Source organism: Oncorhynchus nerka, unplaced genomic scaffold (assembly GCF_034236695.1).
Source record: "Oncorhynchus nerka isolate Pitt River unplaced genomic scaffold, Oner_Uvic_2.0 unplaced_scaffold_1536, whole genome shotgun sequence".
NCBI classification, from domain to species: Eukaryota; Metazoa; Chordata; class Actinopteri; order Salmoniformes; family Salmonidae; genus Oncorhynchus; species Oncorhynchus nerka.
The window spans coordinates 63,354-90,000 of record NW_027039777.1 but is presented as its reverse complement, the minus strand read 5'-3'; the positions used below and the strand labels follow the sequence as shown (position 1 = coordinate 90,000).

At 43.5% G+C, this 26,647-nt stretch overlaps 1 protein-coding gene across 3 annotated transcripts in view; it reads right to left on the bottom strand.

The window, feature by feature from the left end:
- LOC135568505 (NLR family CARD domain-containing protein 3-like) overlaps window positions 1-12,482 on the bottom strand; it is an 18,938-nt gene extending 6,456 nt beyond the window's left edge. For all 3 annotated transcript variants that reach the window (XM_065015294.1, XM_065015296.1, XM_065015295.1), the window contains exons 1-8: window positions 12,377-12,482; window positions 9,804-10,118; window positions 8,577-8,693; window positions 8,141-8,225; window positions 7,782-8,010; window positions 5,612-7,403; window positions 5,152-5,325; window positions 3,556-3,729 (exon numbers count right to left, since the gene is read on the bottom strand). In XM_065015294.1, coding sequence (XP_064871366.1) covers window positions 3,556-3,729; window positions 5,152-5,325; window positions 5,612-7,403; window positions 7,782-8,010; window positions 8,141-8,225; window positions 8,577-8,693; window positions 9,804-10,102 — 2,870 coding nt within the window. In that variant the 5' untranslated portion in view covers window positions 10,103-10,118; window positions 12,377-12,482. The remainder of the gene's footprint in view (window positions 1-3,555; window positions 3,730-5,151; window positions 5,326-5,611; window positions 7,404-7,781; window positions 8,011-8,140; window positions 8,226-8,576; window positions 8,694-9,803; window positions 10,119-12,376) is intronic.
- Between the last annotated feature and the right edge of the window lie 14,165 nt (window positions 12,483-26,647).

Here is a 26,647-nt window from a genome sequence, read left to right as displayed (position 1 = left end):
AGCTACATAGCTAGCTACATAGCCGTCTTTGTTTCAAAGATAATTGTGTAGTCTAGAGCGATTTTCTAGGTTAGCTAGCCAGCTATTGTCGTTCTCCTAACGCAACGTAACGTAACCAACACTGCTAGCTAGCCAGCTAGCTCCCGATAAGCAGCATTGTAGAAACTTCACACTCAACGGTACGACTTGATTAGGGTAGTGTCAACAACGCAGCTAGCCTACCCCAGCAGTACTCTATCATTTTAATCATTTTAGTCAATTAGATTCTTGCTACGTAAGCTTAACTTTCTGAACATTCGAGACGTGTAGTCCACTTGTCATTCCAATCTCCTCTGCATTAGCGTAGCCTCTTCTCTAGCCTGTCAACTATGTGTCTGTCTATCCCTGTTCTCTCCTCTCTGCACAGACCATACAAACGCTCCACACCGCATGGCCGCAGCCACCCTAATCTGGTGGTCCCAGCGCGCACGACCCACGTGGAGTTCCAGGTCTCCGGTAGCCTCTGGAACTGCCGATCTGCGGCCAACAAGGCAGAGTTCATCTCAGCCTATGCCGCTCCCTCCAGTCCCTCGACTTCTTGGCTCTGACGGAAACATGGATCACCACAGACAACACCGCTACTCCTACTGCTCTCTCTTCGTCCGCCCACGTGCTCTCGCACACCCCGAGAGCTTCTGGTCAGCGGGGTGGTGGCACCGGGATCCTCATCTCTCCCAAGTGGTCATTCTCTCTTTCTCCCCTTACCCATCTGTCTATCGCCTCCTTTGAATTCCATGCTGTCACAGTTACCAGCCCTTTCAAGCTTAACATTCTTATCATTTATCGCCCTCCAGGTTCCCTCGGAGAGTTCATCAATGAGCTTGATGCCTTGATAAGCTCCTTTCCTGAGGACGGCTCACCTCTCACAGTTCTGGGCGACTTTAACCTCCCCACGTCTACCTTTGACTCATTCCTCTCTGCCTCCTTCTTTCCACTCCTCTCCTCTTTTGACCTCACCCTCTCACCTTCCCCCTACTCACAAGGCAGGCAATACGCTCGACCTCATCTTTACTAGATGCTGTTCCTCCACTAACCTCATTGCAACTCCCCTCCAAGTCTCCGACCACTACCTTGTATCCTTTTCCTCTCGCTCTCATCCAACACTTCACACACTGCCCCTACTCGGATGGTATCGCGCCGTCCCAACCTTCGCTCTCTCTCCCCGCTACTCTCTCCTCTTCCATCCTATCATCTCTTCCTCTGCTCAAACCTTCTCCAACCTATCTCCTGATTCTGCCTCCTCAACCCTCCTCTCCTCCCTTTCTGCATCCTTTGACTCTCTATGTCCCCTATCCTCCAGGCCGGCTCGGTCCTCCCCTCCCGCTCCGTGGCTCGACGACTCATTGCGAGCTCACAGAACAGGGCCCGGGCAGCCGAGCGGAAATGGAGGAAAACTCGCCTCCCTGCGGACCTGGCATCCTTTCACTCCCTCCTCTCTACATTTTCCTCCCTCTCTCTGCTGCTAAAGCCACTTTCTACCACTCTAAATTCCAAGCATCTGCCTCTAACCCTAGGAAGCTCTTTGCCACCTTCTCCTCCCTCTTGAATCCTCCTCCCCCTCCCCCCCTCCTCCCTCTATGCAGATGACTTCATCAACCATTTTGAAAAGAAGGTCGACGACATCCGATCCTCGTTTGCTAAGTCAAACGACACCGCTGGTTCTGCTCACACTGCCCTACCCTGTGCTCTGACCTCTTTCTCCCCTCTCTCTCCAGATGACATCTCGCGTCTTGTGACGGCCGGCCGCCCAACAACCTGCCCGCTTGACCCTATCCCCTCCTCTCTTCTCCAGACCATCTCCGGTGACCTTCTCCCTTACCTCACCTCGCTCATCAACTCATCCCTGACCGCTGGCTACGTCCCTCCCGTCTTCAAGAGAGCGAGAGTTGCACCCCTTCTGAAAAAACCTACACTCGATCCCTCCGATGTCAACAACTACAGACCAGTATCCCTTCTTTCTTTTCTCTCCAAAACTCTTGAACGTGCCGTCCTTGGCCAGCTCTCCCGCTATCTCTCTCAGAATGACCTTCTTGATCCAAATCAGTCAGGTTTCAAGACTAGTCATTCAACTGAGACTGCTCTTCTCTGTATCACGGAGGCGCTCCGCACTGCTAAAGCTAACTCTCTCTCCTCTGCTCTCATCCTTCTAGACCTATCGGCTGCCTTCGATACTGTGAACCATCAGATCCTCCTCTCCACCCTCTCCGAGTTGGGCATCTCCGGCGCGGCCCACGCTTGGATTGCGTCCTACCTGACAGGTCGCTCCTACCAGGTGGCGTGGCGAGAATCCGTCTCCTCACCACGTGCTCTCACCACTGGTGTCCCCAGGGCTCTGTTCTAGGCCCTCTCCTATTCTCGCTATACACCAAGTCACTTGGCTCTGTCATAACCTCACATGGTCTCTCCTATAATTGCTATGCAGACGACACACAATTAATCTTCTCCTTTCCCCCTTCTGACGACCAGGTGGCGAATCGCATCTCTGCATGTCTGGCAGACATATCAGTGTGGATGACGGATCATCACCTCAAGCTGAACCTCGGCAAGACGGAGCTGCTCTTCCTCCCGGGGAAGGACTGCCCGTTCCATGATCTCGCCATCACGGTTGACAACTCCATTGTGTCCTCGTCCCAGAGCGCTAAGAACCTTGGCGTGATCCTGGACAACACCCTGTCGTTCTCAAATAACATCAAGGCGGTGGCCCGTTCCTGTAGGTTCATGCTCTACAACATCCGCAGAGTACGACCCTGCCTCACACAGGAAGCGGCGCAGGTCCTAATCCAGGCACTTGTCATCTCCCGTCTGGATTACTGCAACTCGCTGTTGGCTGGGCTCCCTGCCTGTGCCATTAAACCCCTACAACTCATCCAGAACGCCGCAGCCCGTCTGGTGTTCAACCTTCCCAAGTTCTCTCACGTCACCCCGCTCCTCCGCTCTCTCCACTGGCTTCCAGTTGAAGCTCGCATCCGCTACAAGACCATGGTGCTTGCCTACGGAGCTGTGAGGGGAACGGCACCTCACTACCTCCAGGCTCTGATCAGGCCCTACACCCAAACAAGGGCACTGCGTTCATCCACCTCTGGCCTGCTCGCCTCCCTACCACTGAGGAAGTACAGTTCCCGCTCAGCCCAGTCAAAACTGTTCGCTGCTCTGGCCCCCCAATGGTGGAACAAACTCCCTCACGACGCCAGGACAGCGGAGTCAATCACCACATTCCGGAGACACCTGAAACCCCACCTCTTTAAGGAATACCTAGGATAGGATAAAGTAATCCTTCTCCCCCCCCCCTTAAAAGACCTAGATGCACTATTGTAAAGTGGCTGTTCCACTGGATGTCATAAGGTGAAAGCACCAATTTGTAAGTCGCTCTGGATAAGAGCGTCTGCTAAATGACTTAAATGTAAATGTAAATGTCAGCATATAACTTTGTCCAAGTGGTGGTCAGAATGTTTGTCTTAACCAGCCTGATAAGTCCAACATGTCTGATATGAACATTGACATAAACCCTCTACATACTTGAGTTTCTCCAGTCTGCAGTGTGGATCCTCCAGTCCAGCAGAGAGCAGTCTGACTCCTGAGTCTCCTGGGTGATTGTAGCTCAGGTCCAGCTCTCTCAGGTGTGAGGGGTTTGACCTCAGAGCTGAGACCAGAGAAGCACAGCCTTCCTCTGTGACTAGACAGCCTGACAGCCTGCAAAGATTCAAATCATTTTAAAATCACACTGCTATTCTTTGGTGGTGAAAATAGTGGCAGTATATATTTTCAACATATTCAGATATATCAGTGTCCTGAAACCTTCCATATCTATTCATAAAATAGTGTATCATCATAAAAAATGACAAATGATCAAAGTATTGCCTGCAGATAGAAACATGTACAGTACAAATATTATATTAGACTGACCAGACCAGTTTAAAAAGCAGTATCAGTCAGAAGACAGACAGTGAGGAATCAGATTTAGATTTTATTGAGTATACAGTCCACACCATATCTATTTAGACAATGAGGTATCAGATTTAGATTGTATTGAGTATACAGTCCACACCATATCTATTTAGACAGTGAAGCTAACATTTCAAATGTGGCTCTATTCTCCAACATTTTGGATTTGAGGTCAAATGTTTCATATGACGTGACAGTTTATAATGTCACCTTTAATTTGAGGGTATTTTACGACATATGTGTTTCACTATTAAAAATGAAAACAATTTATGTTTCCAGTCTCCCCATTTGAAGAAGTCTTAAGTATTCTGAACAATTCACTCATAGTGTATTAAAATAGTCAAAAATGTAGTTTTTTGTCGTAAACTCGTTGGTTGCATTTGAATTTTGTTTTGGTTGTGTTTTTGGTTGTGTTTTGCCCAATAATAAAATGGTAGATGATAAGTGGAGTACTTTTCTGTCTAAGAGAGTAATTAACATGTTTCTAAACAATAATAAATTAATCCTGATGATGCCATGATTAAGAAAAATCATGAAAGAATCATGAATAATAATGAGTGAGAAAGTTACAGAGGCTACAAAAACACATGCTAACCTCTCACCATTACCAATAACAGAGACTACAACAAAACATGCTAACCTCTCACCATTACCAATAACAGAGGCTACAACTAAACATGCTAACCTCTCACCATTACCAATAACAGAGGTTACAACAAAACATGCTAACCTCTCACCATTACCAATAACAGAGGCTACAACAAAACATACTAACCTCTCACTATTACCAGTAACATAGGCTACAACAAAACATGCTAACCTCTCACCATTACCAGTAACAGAGGCTACAACAAAACATGCTAACCTCTCACCATTACCAATAACAGAGGCTACAACAAAATATGCTAACCTCTCACCATTACCAATAACAGAGGCTACAACAAAACATACTAACCTCTCACCATCAACCTCAAATAAAAGGTGACATTCTGTACTGTCTCCTAAAATGAAACATTGTATCTCTAATCCAAAATGCTGGAGCAAAGCACCACATTTAAAACTGTAAGTTTCACTGTCCAAACACATATGGTGTGGACTATGTGTGTCTGGTAAACACATGTGGATCTGGTGAACAGTTATCACTTGTTGACCAACTACAGGAATACTAACCTCAGAGTCTCCAGTTTACAGTGGGGATTCCCCAGTCCAGCAGAGAGCAGCTTCACTCCTGAATCCTTCAGGTCATTGTTACTCAGATCCAGGTCTCTCAGGTGTGAGGGGTTTGACCTCAGCGCTGAGACCAGAGAAGCACAGCCTTCCTCTGTGACTCCACAGCCTGACAGCCTGACAAAGAGATCATCATGACTTCACAAACACACTGTTAATTTAACACCAGTAGTGTAGAAGGACAATGGCAGATGCTTTTGGTTTATTCTCTCAAACAACATATAGATTCATCTTCCGTCTCCTAGAAATGTATGGTCATATTGTTATACTAATGTGAAAATCAATTAATTTATTGGATATGTTATTCAATACAATATTATATACACATTACAATCCATATTTTTCTCTAAACTGAATATTTCTTCCTGATGATTAGTTCTTAAATGTCATTTTATTTACTCACAGAACAGCTCTGGAGGCTTTGACCACTGGCAGCAGCCTCAGAAGACCTTCCTCTGATCTGGAGTATTTCTTCAGGTCAAACACATCCAGCTCCTTTTCTGAAGTCAGCAACACAAAGACCAGAGCTGACCACTGAGCAGGTGACAGTTTGGCTCTAGAGAGACTCCCTGATCTCAGGAATCTTTGGATCTCCTCCACTAGAGAATGGTCATTCAGTTCATTCAGACAGTGGAACAGATTGATGCTCCTCTCTGGAGAGGGATTCTCCCTGATCTTCTCCTTGATGTACTTGACTGTTTCTTCATGGCTCTGTGAGCTGCTTCTTGTCTTTGTCAGTAGACCTCGTAAGTGCTTCTGATTGGACTCCAGTGAGAGGCCCAGAAGGAAGCGGAGGAAAAGGTCCAGGTTTCCCGTCTCACTTTGTAAGGCTTTATCCACAGCACTCTTGTAGAAAGTAACTTTACGCCTTTGTTTGATCCTCACAGAAAAGTTCCTGGACTTTGTTTGCAGTTCATCCATTAGATTCTCATTGTTGTTGATGAATGAGAGGAACACATATACAGCAGCCAGAAACTCCTGAATGCTCAGATGAACAAAGCAGTACACCTTGTCCTGGTACAGCACACATTCCTCTTTAAAGAGCTGTGTGCACAATCCTGAGTACACTGAGGCTTCATTGACATCAATGCCAGCCTCTTTCAGGTCTTCTTCATAGAAAATCAGATTGCCATTCACAAGCTGTTGAAAAGCCAGTTTTCCCAGTGACAGAATGCTCTCTTTATTCCAGTGTGGACCTGTCTCTTCTTTCCCAAGATACTTTTCATTCTTCTGTTTGGTATGAAACACCACAAGGTGTGTGTACATCTCAGTCAGAGTCTTGGGCATCTCTACTCTCTTATGTTTCAGCATGTGTTCAAGGACTGTTGCAGAAATCCAACAGAAGACTGGAATGTGGCACATGATGTGGAGGCTCCTTGATGTCTTTATGTGTGAGATGATTCTGCTGGCCAGGTCCTCATCACTGAATCTCTTCCTGAAGTACTCCTCCTTCTGTGGGTCATTGAACCCTCGTACCTCTGTCACCTGGTCAACACACCCTGAAGGGATCTTATTGGCTGCTGCAGGTCGGGTAGTTATCCAGAGGAGAGCAGAGGGAAGCAGATTTCCCTTGATGAGATTTGTCAGCAGAACATCCACTGAGGTTGACTCTGTGACGTCCCAACAGATCTTGTTCTTCTGGAAGTCTAGGGGCAGTCGGCACTCATCCAGACCATCAAAGATGAACAGAACTTTGTACTTGTCGTAGTTGGAGATTCCTGATTGTTTGGTTTCCTTTGAGAAGTGATTGAGAAGTTCAATCAAAGTGTGTTTGTCCCCTTTCATCAAATTCAGCTCCCGAAAAGGGAATGAAAATACAAATTGGACATCCTGATTTGCTTTTCCTTCAGCCCAGTCCAGAATGAACTTCTGCACCGAGACTGTTTTTCCAATGCCAGCGACTCCCTTTGTCAGCACAGTTCTGATAGGTTTGTCTTGTCCAGTTAAGGGATTGAAAATGTCGCTACATTTGATTGGAGTCTCTGGTCTTGTTTGTTTCCTGGTTGTTGTCTCAATCTGTCTCAGCTCATGTTCATTATTGACCTCTCCTGTTCCACCCTCTGTGATGTAGAGCTCTGTGTAGATCTTATTGAGAAGTGTTGGGTTTCCTTGTTTAGCGATCCCCTCAAAAACACATTGAAACTTCTTCTTTAGATTAGATTTGAGTTCACGTTGGCAAATCACAGCAAGCTCATCTGAATGAAGAAATAACACAGAGGATATTAATATTATGTCTGTTTTAATGTCTACAGTATTGTAGGACTGTTATAAAGTTTTACATTATAATAATTTATTCTCTTAACTGACCGTATAAATGTGTAAATGTTTTCATAATGCATAACAGACTGGTGTGACTGATTATATTATTATTGGTATTATTGATGGTATTATTAATGTTCTCTCTCTCTAAATGAATCACCACAACACATCCCTGCTGCTACTTGATGAGGTCACTAGGTGTTGTGTTAAGGCTGCTACAATATCATTGAGTTACACAGCTACTTTAGCTGTACTTTAGCTACAGCTTTTAAATGTTATAAAACATCATTCAACATGAGGCAGACAGATCTTACATTTCTCCAGTGTGTCAGCAAGCTCCTTCTGGTTCATTTTCCTCAGGATGTGCAGTGTGATCTTCAGAGCCCCCTCTCTGGCACTGCTCTCCTGCTGCTCATCTTCAGGGTCCACCATTTCCTTATCCTGCTTCTGACTCTCAAAGCCTTCTGGGAGTTCTGGACTAAGAATCCTCTTGAACATCTTCATCTCATTCTTCACAAATGTCATAATTTTCTCTTCAAGCAACTGAAATAAATAAAGTAAATAAGTTAATGCAAGAGACTAAATGCTTTCTCATTAACACATTAATGAATGATTGACAGATCAACTTTACTTGAGGAAAACAAAAACAAATGTACATAACAGGACCACATACACTGAATATGGAGGCCAGGTCTGTGTGATGACTCTGAGAAGACTGACCACTGAGAATCTCTGACTCTGATCTCTCCTGTTGGTTTCTGTGGACAAAACATGAGATTACATCTCCTCATCCAGTGAGTGCACACACACACACACACACACACACACACACACACACACACACACACACACACACACACACACACACACACACACAAACACACACAAACACACACACACACACACACACACACACACACACACACACACACACACACAGAGAGGGAATGTTGTGTTTGTTTAATATTGTTTTAGGACTATGCAAATGGACAAAATGATTAGCCTATGGATTATGAAAACAACAACAATAAATGGGAAAATGGGAGAGGAGAAATGACTAGAGACAGTGTTGTTTAACTCACTGACCAGGACCCATGAGTTCTTCTTACCTTTGTTCAGTAGAAAAGTCTCCCTCTCTAAAGTTTATAGGTTGACCCATAGACTGGTGACTCTTCATGGACACACAGCTGGGAACAGGGGAGGCTGGTCTCTCCTGCTGGATTGGGCTTCAACACAACAGAGACAAACATTACATCTGTCATCTACTCTGAGCTCAGATGGGGAAACATAAGAAGAGTTTCATTCCAAAACGCTGTGTCCACTTTCAGAAATGTTGGTAAATTATATTTGATTGTTTATAGAAATTATTAAATGACTTCAAGTCTTTATAAAGGCTTCTAAAGTGGGTATATTTCACTTAAAACAGACAGACTTGATTTGATTTAAAAATGGATCAACAAAACAAAACAAATCTAGAACAGTTACAGTATATAGAATGTAGTATATAGTATATAGTTACAGTATATAGAATGTCTTATATAGTATATAGTTAGAGTATATAGAATGTAGTATATAGTATATAGTTACTGTATATAGAATGTAGTATATAGTATATAGTTACAGTATATAGAATGTAGTATATAGTATATAGTTACAGTATATAGAATGTAGTATATAGTATATAGTTACAGTATATAGAATGTAGTATATAGTATATAGAATATAGTATATAGTTACAGTATATAGAATGTAGTATATAGAATATAGTTACAGTATGTAGAATGTAGTATATAGTATATAGCTACAGTATATAGAATGTAGTATATAGTATATAGTTACAGTATATAAAATGTAGTATATAGTATATAGAATATAGTATATAGTTACAGTATATAGAATGTAGTATATAGTATATAGAATGTAGTATATAGTATATAGAATGTAGTATATAGTATATAGAATATAGTATATAGTTACAGTATATAGAATGTAGTATATAGTATATAGAATGTAGTATATAGTATATAGAATGTAGTATATAGTATATAGAATATAGTATATAGTTACAGTATATAGAATGTAGTATATAGTATATAGTTACAGTATATAGAATGTAGTATATAGTATATAGAATATAGTATATAGTTACAGTATATAGAATGTAGTATATAGTATATAGTTACAGTATATAGAATGTAGTATATAGTATATAGTTACAGTATATAGAATGTAGTATATAGTATATAGCTACAGTATATAGAATGTACACATAAGCAATATTTTCTGATTTAAAAACGTTTTAGAATATACATTCTTAAACAATATTGTCATCTCACCTCTTAGTTTTGGTGTCATGTTCCCCAGAGAGACTCATTTTAGAGACAGGGTCCCCCTCCTCTCTCTCCCCAGAGAGATGCCTTTTAGAGGCAGGTCCCTCCTCTCTCTTCCCAGAGAGATGCCTTTTAGAGGCAGGTCCCTCCTCTCTCTTCCCAGAGAGACGCCTTTTAGAGGCAGGGCCCTCCTCTCTCTCCCCAGAGAGACTCATTTTAGAGGCAGGTCCCTCCTCCTCTCTCTCCCCAGAGAGACTCATTTTAGAGGCAGGGCCCCCCTCCTCTCTCTCCCCAGAGAGACTCATTTTAGAGCACTGACCCCTAAACAGAGATCCAACATGTTAGTTGTGGTTAACACAGTGACAACTAAACAGAGATCCAACATGTTGGTTGTGGTTAACACAGTGACAACTAAACAGAGATCCAACATGTTGGTTGTGGTTAACACAGTGACAACTAAACAGAGATCCAGCATGTTGGTTGTGGTTAACACAGTGACAACTAAACAGAGATCCAACATGTTGGTTGTGGTTAACACAGTGACAACTAAACAGAGATCCAGCATGTTGGTTGTGGTTAACACAGTGACAACTAAACAGAGATCCAACATGTTGGTTGTGGTTAACACAGTAACAACTAAACAGAGATCCAACATGTTGGTTGTGGTTAACACAGTGACAACTAAACAGAGATCCAACATGTTGGTTGTGGTTAACGCAGTGACAACTAAACAGAGATCCAACATGTTGGTTGTGGTTAACGCAGTGACAACTAAACAGAGATCCAACATGTTGGTTGTGGTTAACGCAGTGACAACTAAACAGAGATCCAACATGTTGGTTGTGGTTAACGCAGTGACAACTAAACAGAGATCCAACATGTTGGTTGTGGTTAACACAGTGACAACTAAACAGAGATCCAGCATGTTGGTTGTGGTTAACACAGTAACAACTAAACAGAGATCCAACATGTTGGTTGTGTTTAACACAGTGACAACTAAACAGAGATCCAACATGTTGGTTGTGGTTATAACACAGTGACAACTAAACAGAGATCCAACATGTTGGTTGTGGTTAACACAGTGACAACTAATTATTTAATGTCAATTGTTCTCATTTATTCATTATCTCTTATAAATAAAACATTTACTAACAGACATAGAAACAGTCAGGTGATTTAATGCATCACATGAACATGTCCTTGTGATTTATATGTTTCACCTTTTCTCAATGTAGTGGAACTAATAATAATAATGTCTCACTTTCTCTTTTATTAATTTATCTCATTCTAGTGTGTTGCTTTGTTCAACAGGTATGATATTATGATGCTGTTACTGAATTCAGTTCATAATATTAATGTTAAGAAAAGTATGTTCAGTGGTTTAATACCAAATTACACAGGAAGCAGGAGCTCATTGGAATTTAGAAAACAACAAATGTTCTGAAATATTATTTACAACTGATACATAAAACATATGAAAATTGTAAAATAACCAGAATGTACGAATATATGAACAACATGTTTTTGAATGTGACTTGACTCCACCCAGTTAGCTATATGAACAACATGTTTTTGAATGTGACTTGACTCCACCCAGTTAGCTATATGAACAACATGTTATTGAATGTGACTTGACTACACCCAGTTAGCTATATGAACAACATGTTATTGAATGTGACTTGACTACACCCAGTTAGCTATATGAACAACATGTTATTGAATGTGACTTGACTACACCCAGTTAGCTATATGAACAAATGTTATTGAATGTGACTTGACTACACCCAGTTAGCTATATGAACAACATGTTATTGAATGTGACTTGACTACACCCAGTTAGCTATATGAACAACATGTTATTGAATGTGACTTGACTACACCCAGTTAGCTATATGAACAACATGTTATTGAATGTGACTTGACTACACCCAGTTAGCTATATGAACAACATGTTATTGAATGTGACTTGACTACACCCAGTTAGTTAGCTATATGAACCCAGTTAGCAACATGTTTTTGAATGTGACTTGACTACACCCAGTTAGCTATATGAACAACATGTTTTGAATGTGACTTGACTACACCCAGTTAGCTATATGAACAACATGTTATTGAATGTGACTTGACTACACCCAGTTAGCTATATGAACAACATGTTATTGAATGTGACTTGACTACACCCAGTTAGCTATATGAACAACATGTTATTGAATGTGACTTGACTACACCCAGTTAGCTATATGAACAACATGTTATTGAATGTGACTTGACTACACCCAGTTAGCTATATGAACAACATGTTATTGAATGTGACTTGACTACACCCAGTTAGCTATATGAACAACATGTTATTGAATGTGACTTGACTACACCCAGTTAGCTATATGAACAACATGTTATTGAATGTGACTTGACTACACCCAGTTAGCGCCATTTTGTATGATTGAACTGTCACGTAGCTGTCCCAGGTGAAATGGACTGTTACATCTGAGTGTTTTACTGTCATTCACTATACTAAAATAACACCAGACATTTAATGTCTCTACACACTTTACAATAATCCCTGGGAAGATTCTTACCTTGTAGCCTGAATTCACAACCAGAACATGTCAAGTCATTGAGATATTTTCCGTTGTGCTGAGAAAGAAACCTTGGGAACAGTTTATTCACCTCCCCAATGTCAAGAACCTGTGTGTCATTTTAGTTACTGATTAACTTTGTTTTCATGACATGGGTTTATACAATCGCTGTGTAGCTACTGCTTTCCTGCAGTCAGATAACCTAGTGACCTCGAAGATGGAATGTTATTCATATTGTATCATTATTACCTAGTGACCTCGAAGATGGAATGTTATTCATATTGTATCATTATTACCTAGTGACCTCATGGTGGAATGTTATTCATATTGTATCATTATTACCTAGTGACCTCGAATATGGAATGTTATTCATATTGTATCATTATTACCTAGTGACCTCATGGTGGAATGTTATTCATACTGTATCATTATTACCTAGAGACCTCGAAGATGGAATGTTATTCATATTGTATCATTATTACCTAGTGACCTCATGGTGGAATGTTATTCATATTGTATCATTATTACCTAGTGACTTCATGGTGGAATGTTATTCATATTGTATCATTATTACCTAGTGACCTCATGGTGGAATGTTATTCATATTTGTTTTATGATTTCATAATTAATAAACATTAATTGTTTTTTAAGGCCGAAAATCCGTTGTTTCTCTGCCAAATGGTTTTGTTATATTTCAGTCTTCTGTGATGTATATAAAGTGTAATATTTGGATGCAACTCAAAATGTAATATATTTCAACTCCATATCTGACATGGTACAGGTGTCTTCTTTCTTTAAGACCAGAACCATGTGTTTGTGGTGATTTGTATAGAGTAGATTTGTATAAAACTTCCAACAAACACTGTGTGACCCTGATTCAGACCACTGCATTTCAAGGTTAATCATTAATACCAACACCGTATGAACAACTAGCAGTCTCCAGGACCAGTGATTCAAGACTGAGTTGCTGTCCCAAAGTGACACCCTATTCCCTACATAGTGCACTACTTTGACCAGAGCTCTATACCACCCTATTCCCTACATAGTGCACTCCTTTGACCAGAGCTCTATAACACCCTATTCCCTACACAGTGCACTACTTTGACCAGAGCTCTATGACACCCTATTCCCTACACAGTGCACTACTTTAGACCAGAGCTCTATGACACCCTATTCCCTACATAGTGCACTACTTTAGACCAGAGCTCTATGACACCCTATTCCCTACATAGTGCACTACTTTAGACCAGAGCTCTATAACACCCTATTCCCTATATAGTGCACTACTTTGACCAGAGCTCTATAACACCCTATTCCCTCATACTGTAGTGCACTACTTTGACCAGAGCTCTATGACACCCTATTCCCTACATAGTGCACTACTTTAGACCAGAGCTCTATGACACCCTATTCCCTACATAGTGCACTACTTTAGACCAGAGCTCTATAACACCCTATTCCCTACATAGTGCACTACTTTGACCAGAGCTCTATAACACCCTATTCCCTACATACTGTCACGGCCGATGCTGGTAGAAGACTAAGGTGCAGCGTGGTGAGCGTACATTTGTCGTACAAATGTCACCAACAAAACAACAAATGAAAAACAACCGTGAAGCTTACAGGGCAAAGAGCCACAAACAAAGTTAACTTCCCACACTGAAAGGAGGGAAAAGGGCTACCTAAGTATGGTTCCCAATCAGAGACAACGATAGACAGCTGTCCCTGATTGAGAACCATACCCGGCCAAAACATAGAAATAAAGGAACATAGAAAACAAAACATAGAATGCCCACCCTACATCACACCCTGACCAAACCAATCAGAGACAACGATAGACAGCTGTCCCTGAACCATACCCGGCCAAAACATAGAAATAAAGGAACATAGAAAACAAAACATAGAATGCCCACCCCACATCACACCCTGACCTAACCAATTAGAGACATAAAAAGGATGACTGAGTGTTATCCAGTCTTCTCTCTCTCTCTCTCTCTCTCTCTCTCTCTCTCTCTCTCTCTCTCTCTCTCTCTCTCTCTCTCTCTCTCTCTCTCTGATTGTTTTGTGACCATTAATGTAAGAATGACAAACTAACAAAACTGTTTATTTGTCTTCCTCTAGTGGTAGGTTGTGATAATGTCTGAAGTATCTCCCTGTCTCTCTTTGCATTTACATTTACATTTAAGTCATTTCTCCTCTCTCCGTCTCCACATTCCCCTATCTGTCACAAACATAGACTCTGACCTGTCCAATGAGCCAAACTGGTTAAAGGATCTCTCCCTCTCTCTCCCCCCTCTCACTGTGTAGACCTGCCAGGCTGTTAGGTTAATGGACCATGGAAACCTACTGAGAATCTGTCATACAGAGAGAGATACAAATGAACATGATTAAAACTAAAAATACATTAAAACGTGTTGAACTCATTTCCATGTATGTTGTTCTGTTTCTGTTTACAGGACTAGAAATGGGATTCAACTGGGTCAATACAGTCAGAGAATTAACTATATATCCTCAACCTTATTCTATAGTCAATACAGTCAGAGAATTAACTATATATCCTAAACCTTATTCTATAGTCAAATACAGTCAGATAATTAACTATATATCCTCAACCTTATTCTATAGTCAATACAGTCAGAGAATTAACTATATATCCTCAACCTTATTCTATAGTCAATACAGTCAGAGAATTAACTATATATCCTCAACCTTATTCTATAGTCAATACAGTCAGAGAATTAACTATATATCCTCAACCTTATTCTATAGTCAATACAGTCAGAGAATTAACTATATATCCTCAACCTTATTCTATAGTCAATACAGTCAGAGAATTAACTATATATCCTAAACCTTATTCTCAAGTCCATCCACATGCTGGCTTCAACCCAACCCAACACTAACCTAACCCTAATCTAACCCAACCCAACACTAACCTAACCCTAAACCAACCCTAACCCAATCCTAACCCAACCCAACACTAACCTAACCCTAAACCAACCCTAACCTAATCCTAACCCAACCCAACACTAACCCTAACCCTAAACCCACTCTAATCTAATCCTAACCCAACCCAACACTAACCCTAACCCTAACCAACCCTAACCCAATCTTAACCCAACCCAACCCTAACCCAACCCTAACCCAACTATATCCTTAACCCTAACCATAAACCTAACCCAACTCAACCCTAACCTAACCCTAACCCAACTATATCCTTAACCCTAACCCAACCCAACACTAACCTAACCCTAACACTAACCCTAAACCAATCCTAACCAAATCCTAACCGAACCCAACACTAACCTAACCCTAAACCAACCCTAACGAAATCCTAACCCAACCCAACACTAACCTAACCCTAAACCAACCCTAACCCAATCCTATCCCAACCCAACACTAACCTAACCCAACCCAACACGCCCCTAACCCAACCCAACACTAAACTAACCCTAAACTAACCCAACCCAACACTAAACTAACCCTAAACCAACCCTAACCAAATCCTAACCGAACCCAACACTAACCTAACCCTAAACCAACCCTAACCCAATCCTAACCCAACCCTAACCTAACCCTAACCCTAAACCAACCCTAACCTAATCCTAACCCAACCCAACCCAACACTAACCCTAACCCTAAACCCACTCTAACCTAATCCTAACCCAACCCAACACTAACCCTAACCAAGCCTAACCCAATCTTAACCCAACCCAAAACTAACCTAACCCAACCCAACCCTAACCCAACTATATCCTTAACCCTAACCATAAACCTAACCCAACTCAACCCTAACCTAACCCTAACCCAACTATATCCTTAATCCTAACCCTAACCCAACACTAACCTAACCCTAACACTAACCCTAAACCAACCCTAACCAAATCCTAACCTAACCCAATCCTAACCCAACCCAACAGTAACCTAACCCTAAACCAACCCTAACCCAATCCTAACCCAACCCAACACTAACCTAACCCTAAACCAACCCTAACCTAATCCTAACCCAACCCAACACTAACCCTAACCCTAAACCCACTCTAACCTAATCCTAACCCAACCCAACACTAACCCTAACCCTAAACAAACCCTAACCCAATCCTAACCCAACCCAACACTAACCTAACCCAACCCAAACCTTACCCAATCCTAACCCAACCCAACACTAACCTAACCCTAACCCAACTATATCCTTAACCCTAACCCAACCCAACAATAACCTAACCCTAACACTAACCCTAAACCAACCCTAACCCAATCCTAACCGAACCCAACACTAACCTAACCCAACCCAACCCTAACCAAACCCTAACCCACCGATATCCTTAACCCTAACCATAAACCTAACCCAACCCAATGCTAACCTAACCCTAACCTAATCCTAAATCCAATCCTAACCCAACCCAACACTAACCTAACCCAACCCAACACGCCCCTAACCCAACCCAACACTAAACTAACCCTAAACTAACCCAACCCAACACTAAACTAACCCTAAACCAACCCTAACCAAATCCTAACCGAACCCAACACTAACCTAACCCTAAACCAACCCTAACCCAATCCTAACCCAACCCTAACCTAACCCTAACCCTAAACCAACCCTAACCTAATCCTAACCCAACCCAACACTAACCCTAACCCTAAACCCACTCTAACCTAATCCTAACCCAACCCAACACTAACCCTAACCAAGCCTAACCCAATCTTAACCCAACCCAAAACTAACCTAACCCAACCCAACCCTAACCCAACTATATCCTTAACCCTAACCATAAACCTAACCCAACTCAACCCTAACCTAACCCTAACCCAACTATATCCTTAATCCTAACCCTAACCCAACACTAACCTAACCCTAACACTAACCCTAAACCAACCCTAACCAAATCCTAACCTAACCCAATCCTAACCCAACCCAACACTAACCTAACCCTAATCTAACCCAACCCAACACTAACCTAACCCTAAACCAACCCTAACCCAATCCTAACCCAACCCAACACTAACCTAACCCTAAACCAACCCTAACCTAATCCTAACCCAACCCAACACTAACCCTAACCCTAAACCCACTCTAACCTAATCCTAACCCAACCCAACACTAACCCTAACCCTAAACAAACCCTAACCCAATCCTAACCCAACCCAACACTAACCTAACCCAACCCAAACCAACCCAATCCTAACCCAACCCAACACTAACCTAACCCTAACCCAACTATATCCTTAACCCTAACCCAACCAAACAATAACCTAACCCTAACACTAACCCTAAACCAACCCTAACCCAATCCTAACCGAACCCAACACTAACCTAACCCAACCCAACCCTAACCAAACCCTAACCCAACGATATCCTTAACCCTAACCATAAACCTAACCCAACCCAATGCTAACCTAACCCTAACCTAATCCTAAATCCAATCCTAACCCAACCCAACACTAACCTAACCCAACCCAAACCTAACCCAATCCGAACCCAACCCAACACTAACCTAACCCAACTATATCCTTAACCCTAACCCTAACCCAACCCAACCCAACACTAACCTAACCCTAACCCTAAACCAACCCTAACCCAATCCTAATCCAACCCAACACTAACCTAACCCAACCCAACACTAACCTAACCCTAACCCAACTATATCCTAAACCCTAACCTAACCTAACCCAACCAGACACTAACCCAACCCAACATTAACCCTAACCCAACTATATCCTTAACCCTAACCCTAAACCTATCCCAACCCAACACTAACCTAACCCAACACTAACCCAATCCTAACCCAACCCAACACTAACCTAACATAACCCAACCCAACACTAACCTAACCCTAACCCAACTATGTCCTTAACACTAACCATAAACCTAACCCAACCCAACACTAACCTAACCCAACCCAACACTAACCTAACCCTAACCCAACTATGTCCTTAACCCTAACCATAAACCTAACCCAACACTAACCTAACCCAATCCAACACTAACCTAACCCTATACCAACCCTAACCCAACCCTAACCCAAACCCAACTCTATACTTAACCCTATCCCAACACTAAACCTAACCATAACCCAACCTCAACTCTAACCCAACCCAACACTATCCTAACCCAACCCAACACTAACCTAACCCTAACCCAACTATATCCTTAACCCTAACCTAACCCAACCAGACACTAACCCAATCCTAACCCAACCCAACACTAACCTAACCCTAACCCTAAACCTATCCCAACCCAACCCAACACTAACCTAACCCAACACTAACCCAATCCTAACCCGACCCAACCCAACCCAACAATAACCTAACCCAACCCAACACTAACCTAACCCTAACCCAACTATGTCCTTAACCCTAACCATAAACCTAACCCAACTCAACACTAACCTAACCCAATCCAACACTAACCTAACCCTAAACGAACCCTAACCCAATCCTAACCCAAACCCAACTCCATCCTTAACCCTATCCCAACACTAAACCTAACCATAACCCAACCTCAGCTCTAACCCTAACCAAATCCTAACCCTAACCCAACCCTAACTCAACCCTAACCCTAATCCAACCCTAATCCAACCCTAACCCAACCCTAACCTAACCCTAACCCAACACTAACTCAACCCTAACCCAACCCTAACTCAACCCTAACCCTAATCCAACCCTAACTCAACCATAACCCTTATCCAACCCTAATTCAACCCTAACCCAACCCTAACCCTAAATCCAGCCCTAACCTAACCCAACCCCAACTCTAACCCAACCCTAACACCAACCCAACCCTAATCCAACACTAACCTAACCCAATTCTATCCTTAACCCTAACCCTAACCCTAGCTTCAACCAAACCCTATTCACAACCCTAACCATATCCTTAACCCAACCACACACTAACCTAACCCAATCCTAACCCAACCCAACACTAACCTAACCCCAAACCAACCCTAACCCAACACTAACCCAACCCAACACTAACCTAACCCTAAACTAACCCAGCCCAACATTAACCTAACTCTAAACCAACCCTAACCCAATGCTAACCCAACCCAACAGTAACCTAACCCTAACCCTAAATCAACCCTAACCTAATCCTAACCCAACCCAACACTAACCCTAAACCAACCCTAACCCAATCCTAACCCAACCCAACACTAACCTAACCTAACCCAACCCAACCCTAACCCAACCCTAACCCAACTATATCCTTAACCCTAACCACAAACCTAACCCAACCCAACCCTAACCTAACCCAATCCTAACCCAACCCAACACTAACCTAACCCAACCCAAACCTAATCCAATGCTAACCCAACCCAACACTAACCTAATCCTAACACTAACCCTAACCTAACCCAATCCTAACCCAACACTAACCTAACCCAACCCAAACCTAACCCAATCCTAACCTAACCCAACACTAACCCTAACCCTAAACCCAGTCCTATCCCAATCCTAACCCAACCCAACACTAACCCAACCCAACACTAACCTAAGCCAACCCAACACTAACCTAACCCTAACCCAATCCTAACCCAACCCCAATCCTAACCCAACACTAACCTAAACTATCCCTAACCCTAAACCAATCCTAACCCAACCCAACACTAACCTAACCCAACCCAACACTAACCTAACCCAACCCAACACTAACCTAACCCAACCCAACACTAACCTAACCCAACCCAACACTATCCTAACCCAACCCAACACTATCCTAACCCAACCCAACACTAACCTAACCCTAACCCAACTATATCCTTAACCCTAACCCAACCCAACACTAACCCAATTCTAACCCAACCCAACCCTAACCCAAAACCCAACCCCAACCCCAACCCAACCCAACACTAACCTAACCCTAACCCAACTATATCCTTAATTTTTTTTTTTTTTTTTTTTTTATTTTTTTATTTTACCTTTATTTAACCAGGCAATTCAGTTAAGAACACATTCTTATTTTCAATGACGGCCTGGGAACAGTGGGTTAACTGCCTGTTCAGGGGCAGAACGACAGATTTGTACCTTGTCAGCTCAGGGGTTTGAACTCACAACCTTCTGGTTACGCTCTAACCACTAGGCTACGCTGCCGCCCCCTTAACCCTGAACCCTAAACCTAACCCAACCCAACTATATCCGTAACCCTAACCATACACCTAACCCAACCCAACACTAACCTAACCCAATCCAACACTAATCTAACCCTAACCCTAAACCAACCCTAACCCAATCCTAACACAACCCTACTCTAACCCAACCCTAACCCAAACCCAACTCTATCCTTAACCCTATCCCAACACTAAAACTAACCCAACCATATCCCAACCTCAACTCTAACCCTATCCCAACCCTAACCTTAACACTAACCCAACCCTAACTCAACCCTAATCCTAATCCAACCCTAATCCTAAACCAACTCAATCCTTAACCCTAACCCAACCCTAACTCAACCCTAAACCTAATCCAACCCTAATCCAACCCTAACCTAACCCAACCCTAACTCAACCCTAACCCAACCCTAACTCAACACTAAACCTAATCCAACACTAATCCAACCCTAACTCAACCCTAACCCTAATCCAACCCTAATCCAGCCCTAACCCAACCCTAACCCTAACCCAACCCTAACCCTAACCCTAACACCAACCCAACCCTAATCCAACACTAACCCTAACCCAACTCTATCCTTAACCCTAACCCTAACCCTAGCTTCAACCCAACCCTATTCACAACCCTAACCATATCCTTAACCCTAACCACACCCTAACACCAACCTCACCGTAACCCAACCCCAACCCTTCCCAACCCTACTCTAACCCAACCCTAACCCAAACCCAACTCTATCCTTAACCCTATCCCAACACTAAAACTAACCCAACCATAACCCAACCTCAACCATAACCCTATCCCAACCCTAACCCAACCCTAACCCAACCCTAACTCAACCCTAACCCTAATCCAACCCTAATCCTAAACCAACTCAATCCTTAACCCTAACCCAACCCTAACTCAACCCTAACCCTAATCCAACCCTAACCCAACCCTAACTCAACACTAACCCTAATCCAACACTAATCCAACCCTAACTCAACCCTAACCCTAATCCAACACTAATCCAGCCCTAACCCAACCCTAACCCTAACCCAACCCCAACCCCAACTCTAACCCAACACTAACCCTAACCCAACTTTATCCTTAACGCTAACCCTAACCCTAGCTTCAACCCAACCCTATTCACAACCCTAACCATATCCTTAACCCTAACCACACCCTAACACCAACCTAACCCTAACCCAACCCCAACCCTAACCAACCCAACTCTAATCCTAACCAAAACCTAACCTGAACACCAACCCAACCCTAACCCTAACCCTAACCCAACCCCAACCCAACCCCAACTCTAAGCCTCGCCCTAACACTAAAACAACCCTAACCCTAACACAAACCCTAATCCAACACTAACCTTAACCCAACTCTAACCCAACTCTATCCTTAATCCTAACCCAACCCTGACCCTAACTCTAACCCAGCACTAACCCTAACAGGAGCGTTCAGTGGTTCTACGGTTGGTTTGGCTAGCCAGTTGAGGCTAGGGGGCAGTATTTTGACTTTTGGATGAAAGGAGTGCCCAGAGTAAACTGCCTCCTACTCTTTCCCAGATGGGAATATATGCATATTATTATTACTGGTGGGTAGAAAACACTCTGAAGTTTCTAAATCTGTTTGAATTATGTCTGTGAGTATAACGGAACTCATATGGCAGACAAAAACCTGAGAAGAAATCCAAACAGGAAGTGAGAACTCAATATAGAAAACAGGGCCACATCCACAAGATGTCACCGTCTGTAGATTCTGGTTGTATGATTCTACTATGAAGGGGGGCTCATAATAGCTCTTTTGGTGGGTGGTCTGGTAGAAAGCCTCGGTCTCGTTGCGCGCGGGTCACGAGAGAGTGTACTTGCGTTTCTGTTGAAGGAATTGAATTCCTCTGTTTTAATTCCCAATCAAAATTAAACACTCTGTCAATTCATAAGGATTTGTAAGACCCTTATTTTATAGGAATGGACAGAGTCCCGGTCTTAAAGTCAAGTAACAGCCTTTATTCAAGAGAGTACTGAGTACATACACATTTTACCACAGGTTATAAACTGAAAATGACGTCAGCGTTTTCTAAATGTTCCGTCTCTTCTTGACACTGGTAGAAAGGCTCTATAGATCTCAAGCCTTCCCTCCTCGCCTAGAGCCAAGGTCAGTCAGTCTAGATAAGCATTCTAGACAGTCTGGAGATTCATTTCATTTGTACTAAACTTTTGACTACATTATATAATACTGGGAGCAAGAGAGAAAATTCATACATGTACAGTAACATAATAGTATTCGGATTAGTCAGTCCTGATTGAAATGTATACATAATTAGTCATCATTGATAAAAAACCCTTAACATATCCATCCTTTGATTAAATATTATACATCCAATCACACATTGTAGTTATATTGTAATATTAAAAAGCCCATTTCTATTTTTATTAGAGATATTTCTTGTCATCAAAACATCACCTAAACATAACCCAACACTTGCATTCGCCATAATTGTTTCTCAGGCCTGCATCAGAATCATAACTCTTCTTATCATGATTTTTGTTACATTTACATTACATTTACATTTAAGTCATTTAGCAGACGCTCTTATCCAGAGCGACTTACAAATTGGTGCTTTCACCTTATGACATCCAGTGGAACAGCCACTTTACAATAGTGCATCTAGGTCTTTTAAGGGGAGGGGGAATTACTTTATCCTATCCTAGGTATTCCTTAAAGAGGTGGGGTTTCAGGTGTCTCCGGAAGGTGGTGATTGACTCCGCTGTCCTGGCGTCGTGAGGGAGTTTGTTCCACCATTGGGGGGCCAGAGCAGCGAACAGTTTTGACTGGGCTGAGCGGGAACTGTACTTCCTCAGTGGTAGGGAGGCGAGCAGGCCAGAGGTGGATGAACGCAGTGCCCTTGTTTGGGTGTAGGGCCTGATCAGAGCCTGGAGGTAGTGAGGTGCCGTTCCCCTCACAGCTCCGTAGGCAAGCACCATGGTCTTGTAGCGGATGCGAGCTTCAACTGGAAGCCAGTGGAGAGAGCGGAGGAGCGGGGTGACGTGAGAGAACTTGGGAAGGTTGAACACCAGACGGGCTGCGGCGTTCTGGATGAGTTGTAGGGGTTTAATGGCACAGGCAGGGAGCCCAGCCAACAGCGAGTTGCAGTAATCCAGACGGGAGATGACAAGTGCCTGGATTAGGACCTGCGCCGCTTCCTGTGTGAGGCAGGGTCGTACTCTGCGGATGTTGTAGAGCATGAACCTACAGGAACGGGCCACCGCCTTGATGTTATTTGAGAACGACAGGGTGTTGTCCAGGATCACGCCAAGGTTCTTAGCGCTCTGGGACGAGGACACAATGGAGTTGTCAACCGTGATGGCGAGATCATGGAACGGGCAGTCCTTCCCCGGGAGGAAGAGCAGCTCCGTCTTGCCGAGGTTCAGCTTGAGGTGATGATCCGTCATCCACACTGATATGTCTGCCAGACATGCAGAGATGCGATTCGCCACCTGGTCGTCAGAAGGGGGAAAGGAGAAGATTAATTGTGTGTCGTCTGCATAGCAATGATAGGAGAGACCATGTGAGGTTATGACAGAGCCAAGTGACTTGGTGTATAGCGAGAATAGGAGAGGGCCTAGAACAGAGCCCTGGGGGACACCAGTGGTGAGAGCACGTGGTGAGGAGACGGATTCTCGCCACGCCACCTGGTAGGAGCGACCTGTCAGGTAGGACGCAATCCAAGCGTGGGCCGCGCCGGAGATGCCCAACTCGGAGAGGGTGGAGAGGAGGATCTGATGGTTCACAGTATCGAAGGCAGCCGATAGGTCTAGAAGGATGAGAGCAGAGGAGAGAGAGTTAGCTTTAGCAGTGCGGAGCGCCTCCGTGATACAGAGAAGAGCAGTCTCAGTTGAATGACTAGTCTTGAAACCTGACTGATTTGGATCAAGAAGGTCATTCTGAGAGAGATAGCGGGAGAGCTGGCCAAGGACGGCACGTTCAAGAGTTTTGGAGAGAAAAGAAAGAAGGGATACTGGTCTGTAGTTGTTGACATCGGAGGGATCGAGTGTAGGTTTTTTCAGAAGGGGTGCAACTCTCGCTCTCTTGAAGACGGGAGGGACGTAGCCAGCGGTCAGGGATGAGTTGATGAGCGAGGTGAGGTAAGGGAGAAGGTCACCGGAGATGGTCTGGAGAAGAGAGGAGGGGATAGGGTCAAGCGGGCAGGTTGTTGGGCGGCCGGCCGTCACAAGACGCGAGATGTCATCTGGAGAGAGAGGGGAGAAAGAGGTCAGAGCACAGGGTAGGGCAGTGTGAGCAGAACCAGCGGTGTCATCTGACTTAGCAGAAGAGGATCGGAGGTCGTCGACCTTCTTTTCAAAATGGTTGACGAAGTCATCTGCAGAGAGGGAGGAGGGGGAGGGGGAGGAGGATTCAAGAGGGAGGAGAAGGTGGCAAAGAGCTTCCTAGGGTTAGAGGCAGATGCTTGGAATTTAGAGTGGTAGAAAGTGGCTTTAGCAGCAGAGACAGAGGAGGAAAATGTAGAGAGGAGGGAGTGAAAGGATGCCAGGTCTGCAGGGAGGCGAGTTTTCCTCCATTTCCGCTCGGCTGCCCGGAGCCCTGTTCTGTGAGCTCGCAATGAGTCGTCGAGCCACGGAGCGGGAGGGGAGGACCGAGCCGGCCTGGAGGATAGGGGACATAGAGAGTCAAAGGATGCAGAAAGGGAGGAGAGGAGGGTTGAGGAGGCAGAATCAGGAGATAGGTTGGAGAAGGTTTGAGCAGAGGGAAGAGATGATAGGATGGAAGAGGAGAGAGTAGCGGGGGAGAGAGAGCGAAGGTTGGGACGGCGCGATACCATCCGAGTAGGGGCAGTGTGGGAAGTGTTGGATGAGAGCGAGAGGGAAAAGGATACAAGGTAGTGGTCGGAGACTTGGAGGGGAGTTGCAATGAGGTTAGTGGAGGAACAGCATCTAGTAAAGATGAGGTCGAGCGTATTGCCTGCCTTGTGAGTAGGGGGGGAAGGTGAGAGGGTGAGGTCAAAAGAGGAGAGGAGTGGAAAGAAGGAGGCAGAGAGGAATGAGTCAAAGGTAGACGTGGGGAGGTTACAATCTTCATAAAAAAACAGTCTATTATTGAAACGGGATACAACCTAGCCTCCCTAAACATCAAAAATGGTCTCTTCAAACATAAATTCCCCGCAACTGAAGGATCCAGATTCATCCACTTGTCCTGTAGACAATCAGCACTCCGCGGGTCAGAACCTGGAATCCCCTGGTACCTCACCATCTATTGTCATCGATTTCTCCAGAGTCCTGGAAATAAGGCCTCATACACAGGGAATTAGACAACAGCCCCATAAAACTAAAACAGTCACACAGGTGAATGTAGCCCATAATACAATGATCATAATATATTTTTTCCATTTTCCGAACATACTATCGAACCCAATTAGTCAGAGAAGTATCCACCCCAGAGTTTTCTGCCAACCCGTGAGCCAGGGTGGTCAAACCAGCTGAGGCTTCGGGCACTGATTCGTCCGGAGCTGTGTTATTTGGGATGTAAGCACAAACATGGTCCCGATAATCACGCATACTTCTCCCTTTTCAGCCAATAACATATCTAATGCAATTCTATTCTGCCAAGCCATCAGGCTGGTTGCTTCAGTCTGTTCTGCAAAACATTTAATAGCATCTCTGGTATACTTGTTAAAGCTCTGTTGATTATCATAAATATAATTAATCCAGTCCACGTTCTTATTGAGAGTAGACCACCCGGAAATACTTAACTCTAATCCTGCTAGGATCTGATTTCTTGCTTTGAACTCATCTAGCACCCCCGTGGAACCCCAATGTTATCAATATATACTCTGTCATCAAGAGACCCGGATGGAGTAGCTCTTTTTCCCATTTGGCTAAATTTCATGTCTTGGTGTTGAATGAGTGTGAAAGGCATTCCCAAATGTACAAGGGAGCATAATCCTGTCCAATCTGTCGGTAAAACCTCGCCCTGACATAATTTCCCAAGAGTACTGTACCGGGCAAACGGTAATAATTTCCTCCGGTCACTGTAAAGGGAGGAAGTCTTGATTTAACCTGATAGTACGCCCCATCCCGCATGCGGTATCGTTACTACAGCCTCAAGCTCATTACCATAACGCAACGTTAGCGATTTTTAAAAATCGCAAATGAAACGAAA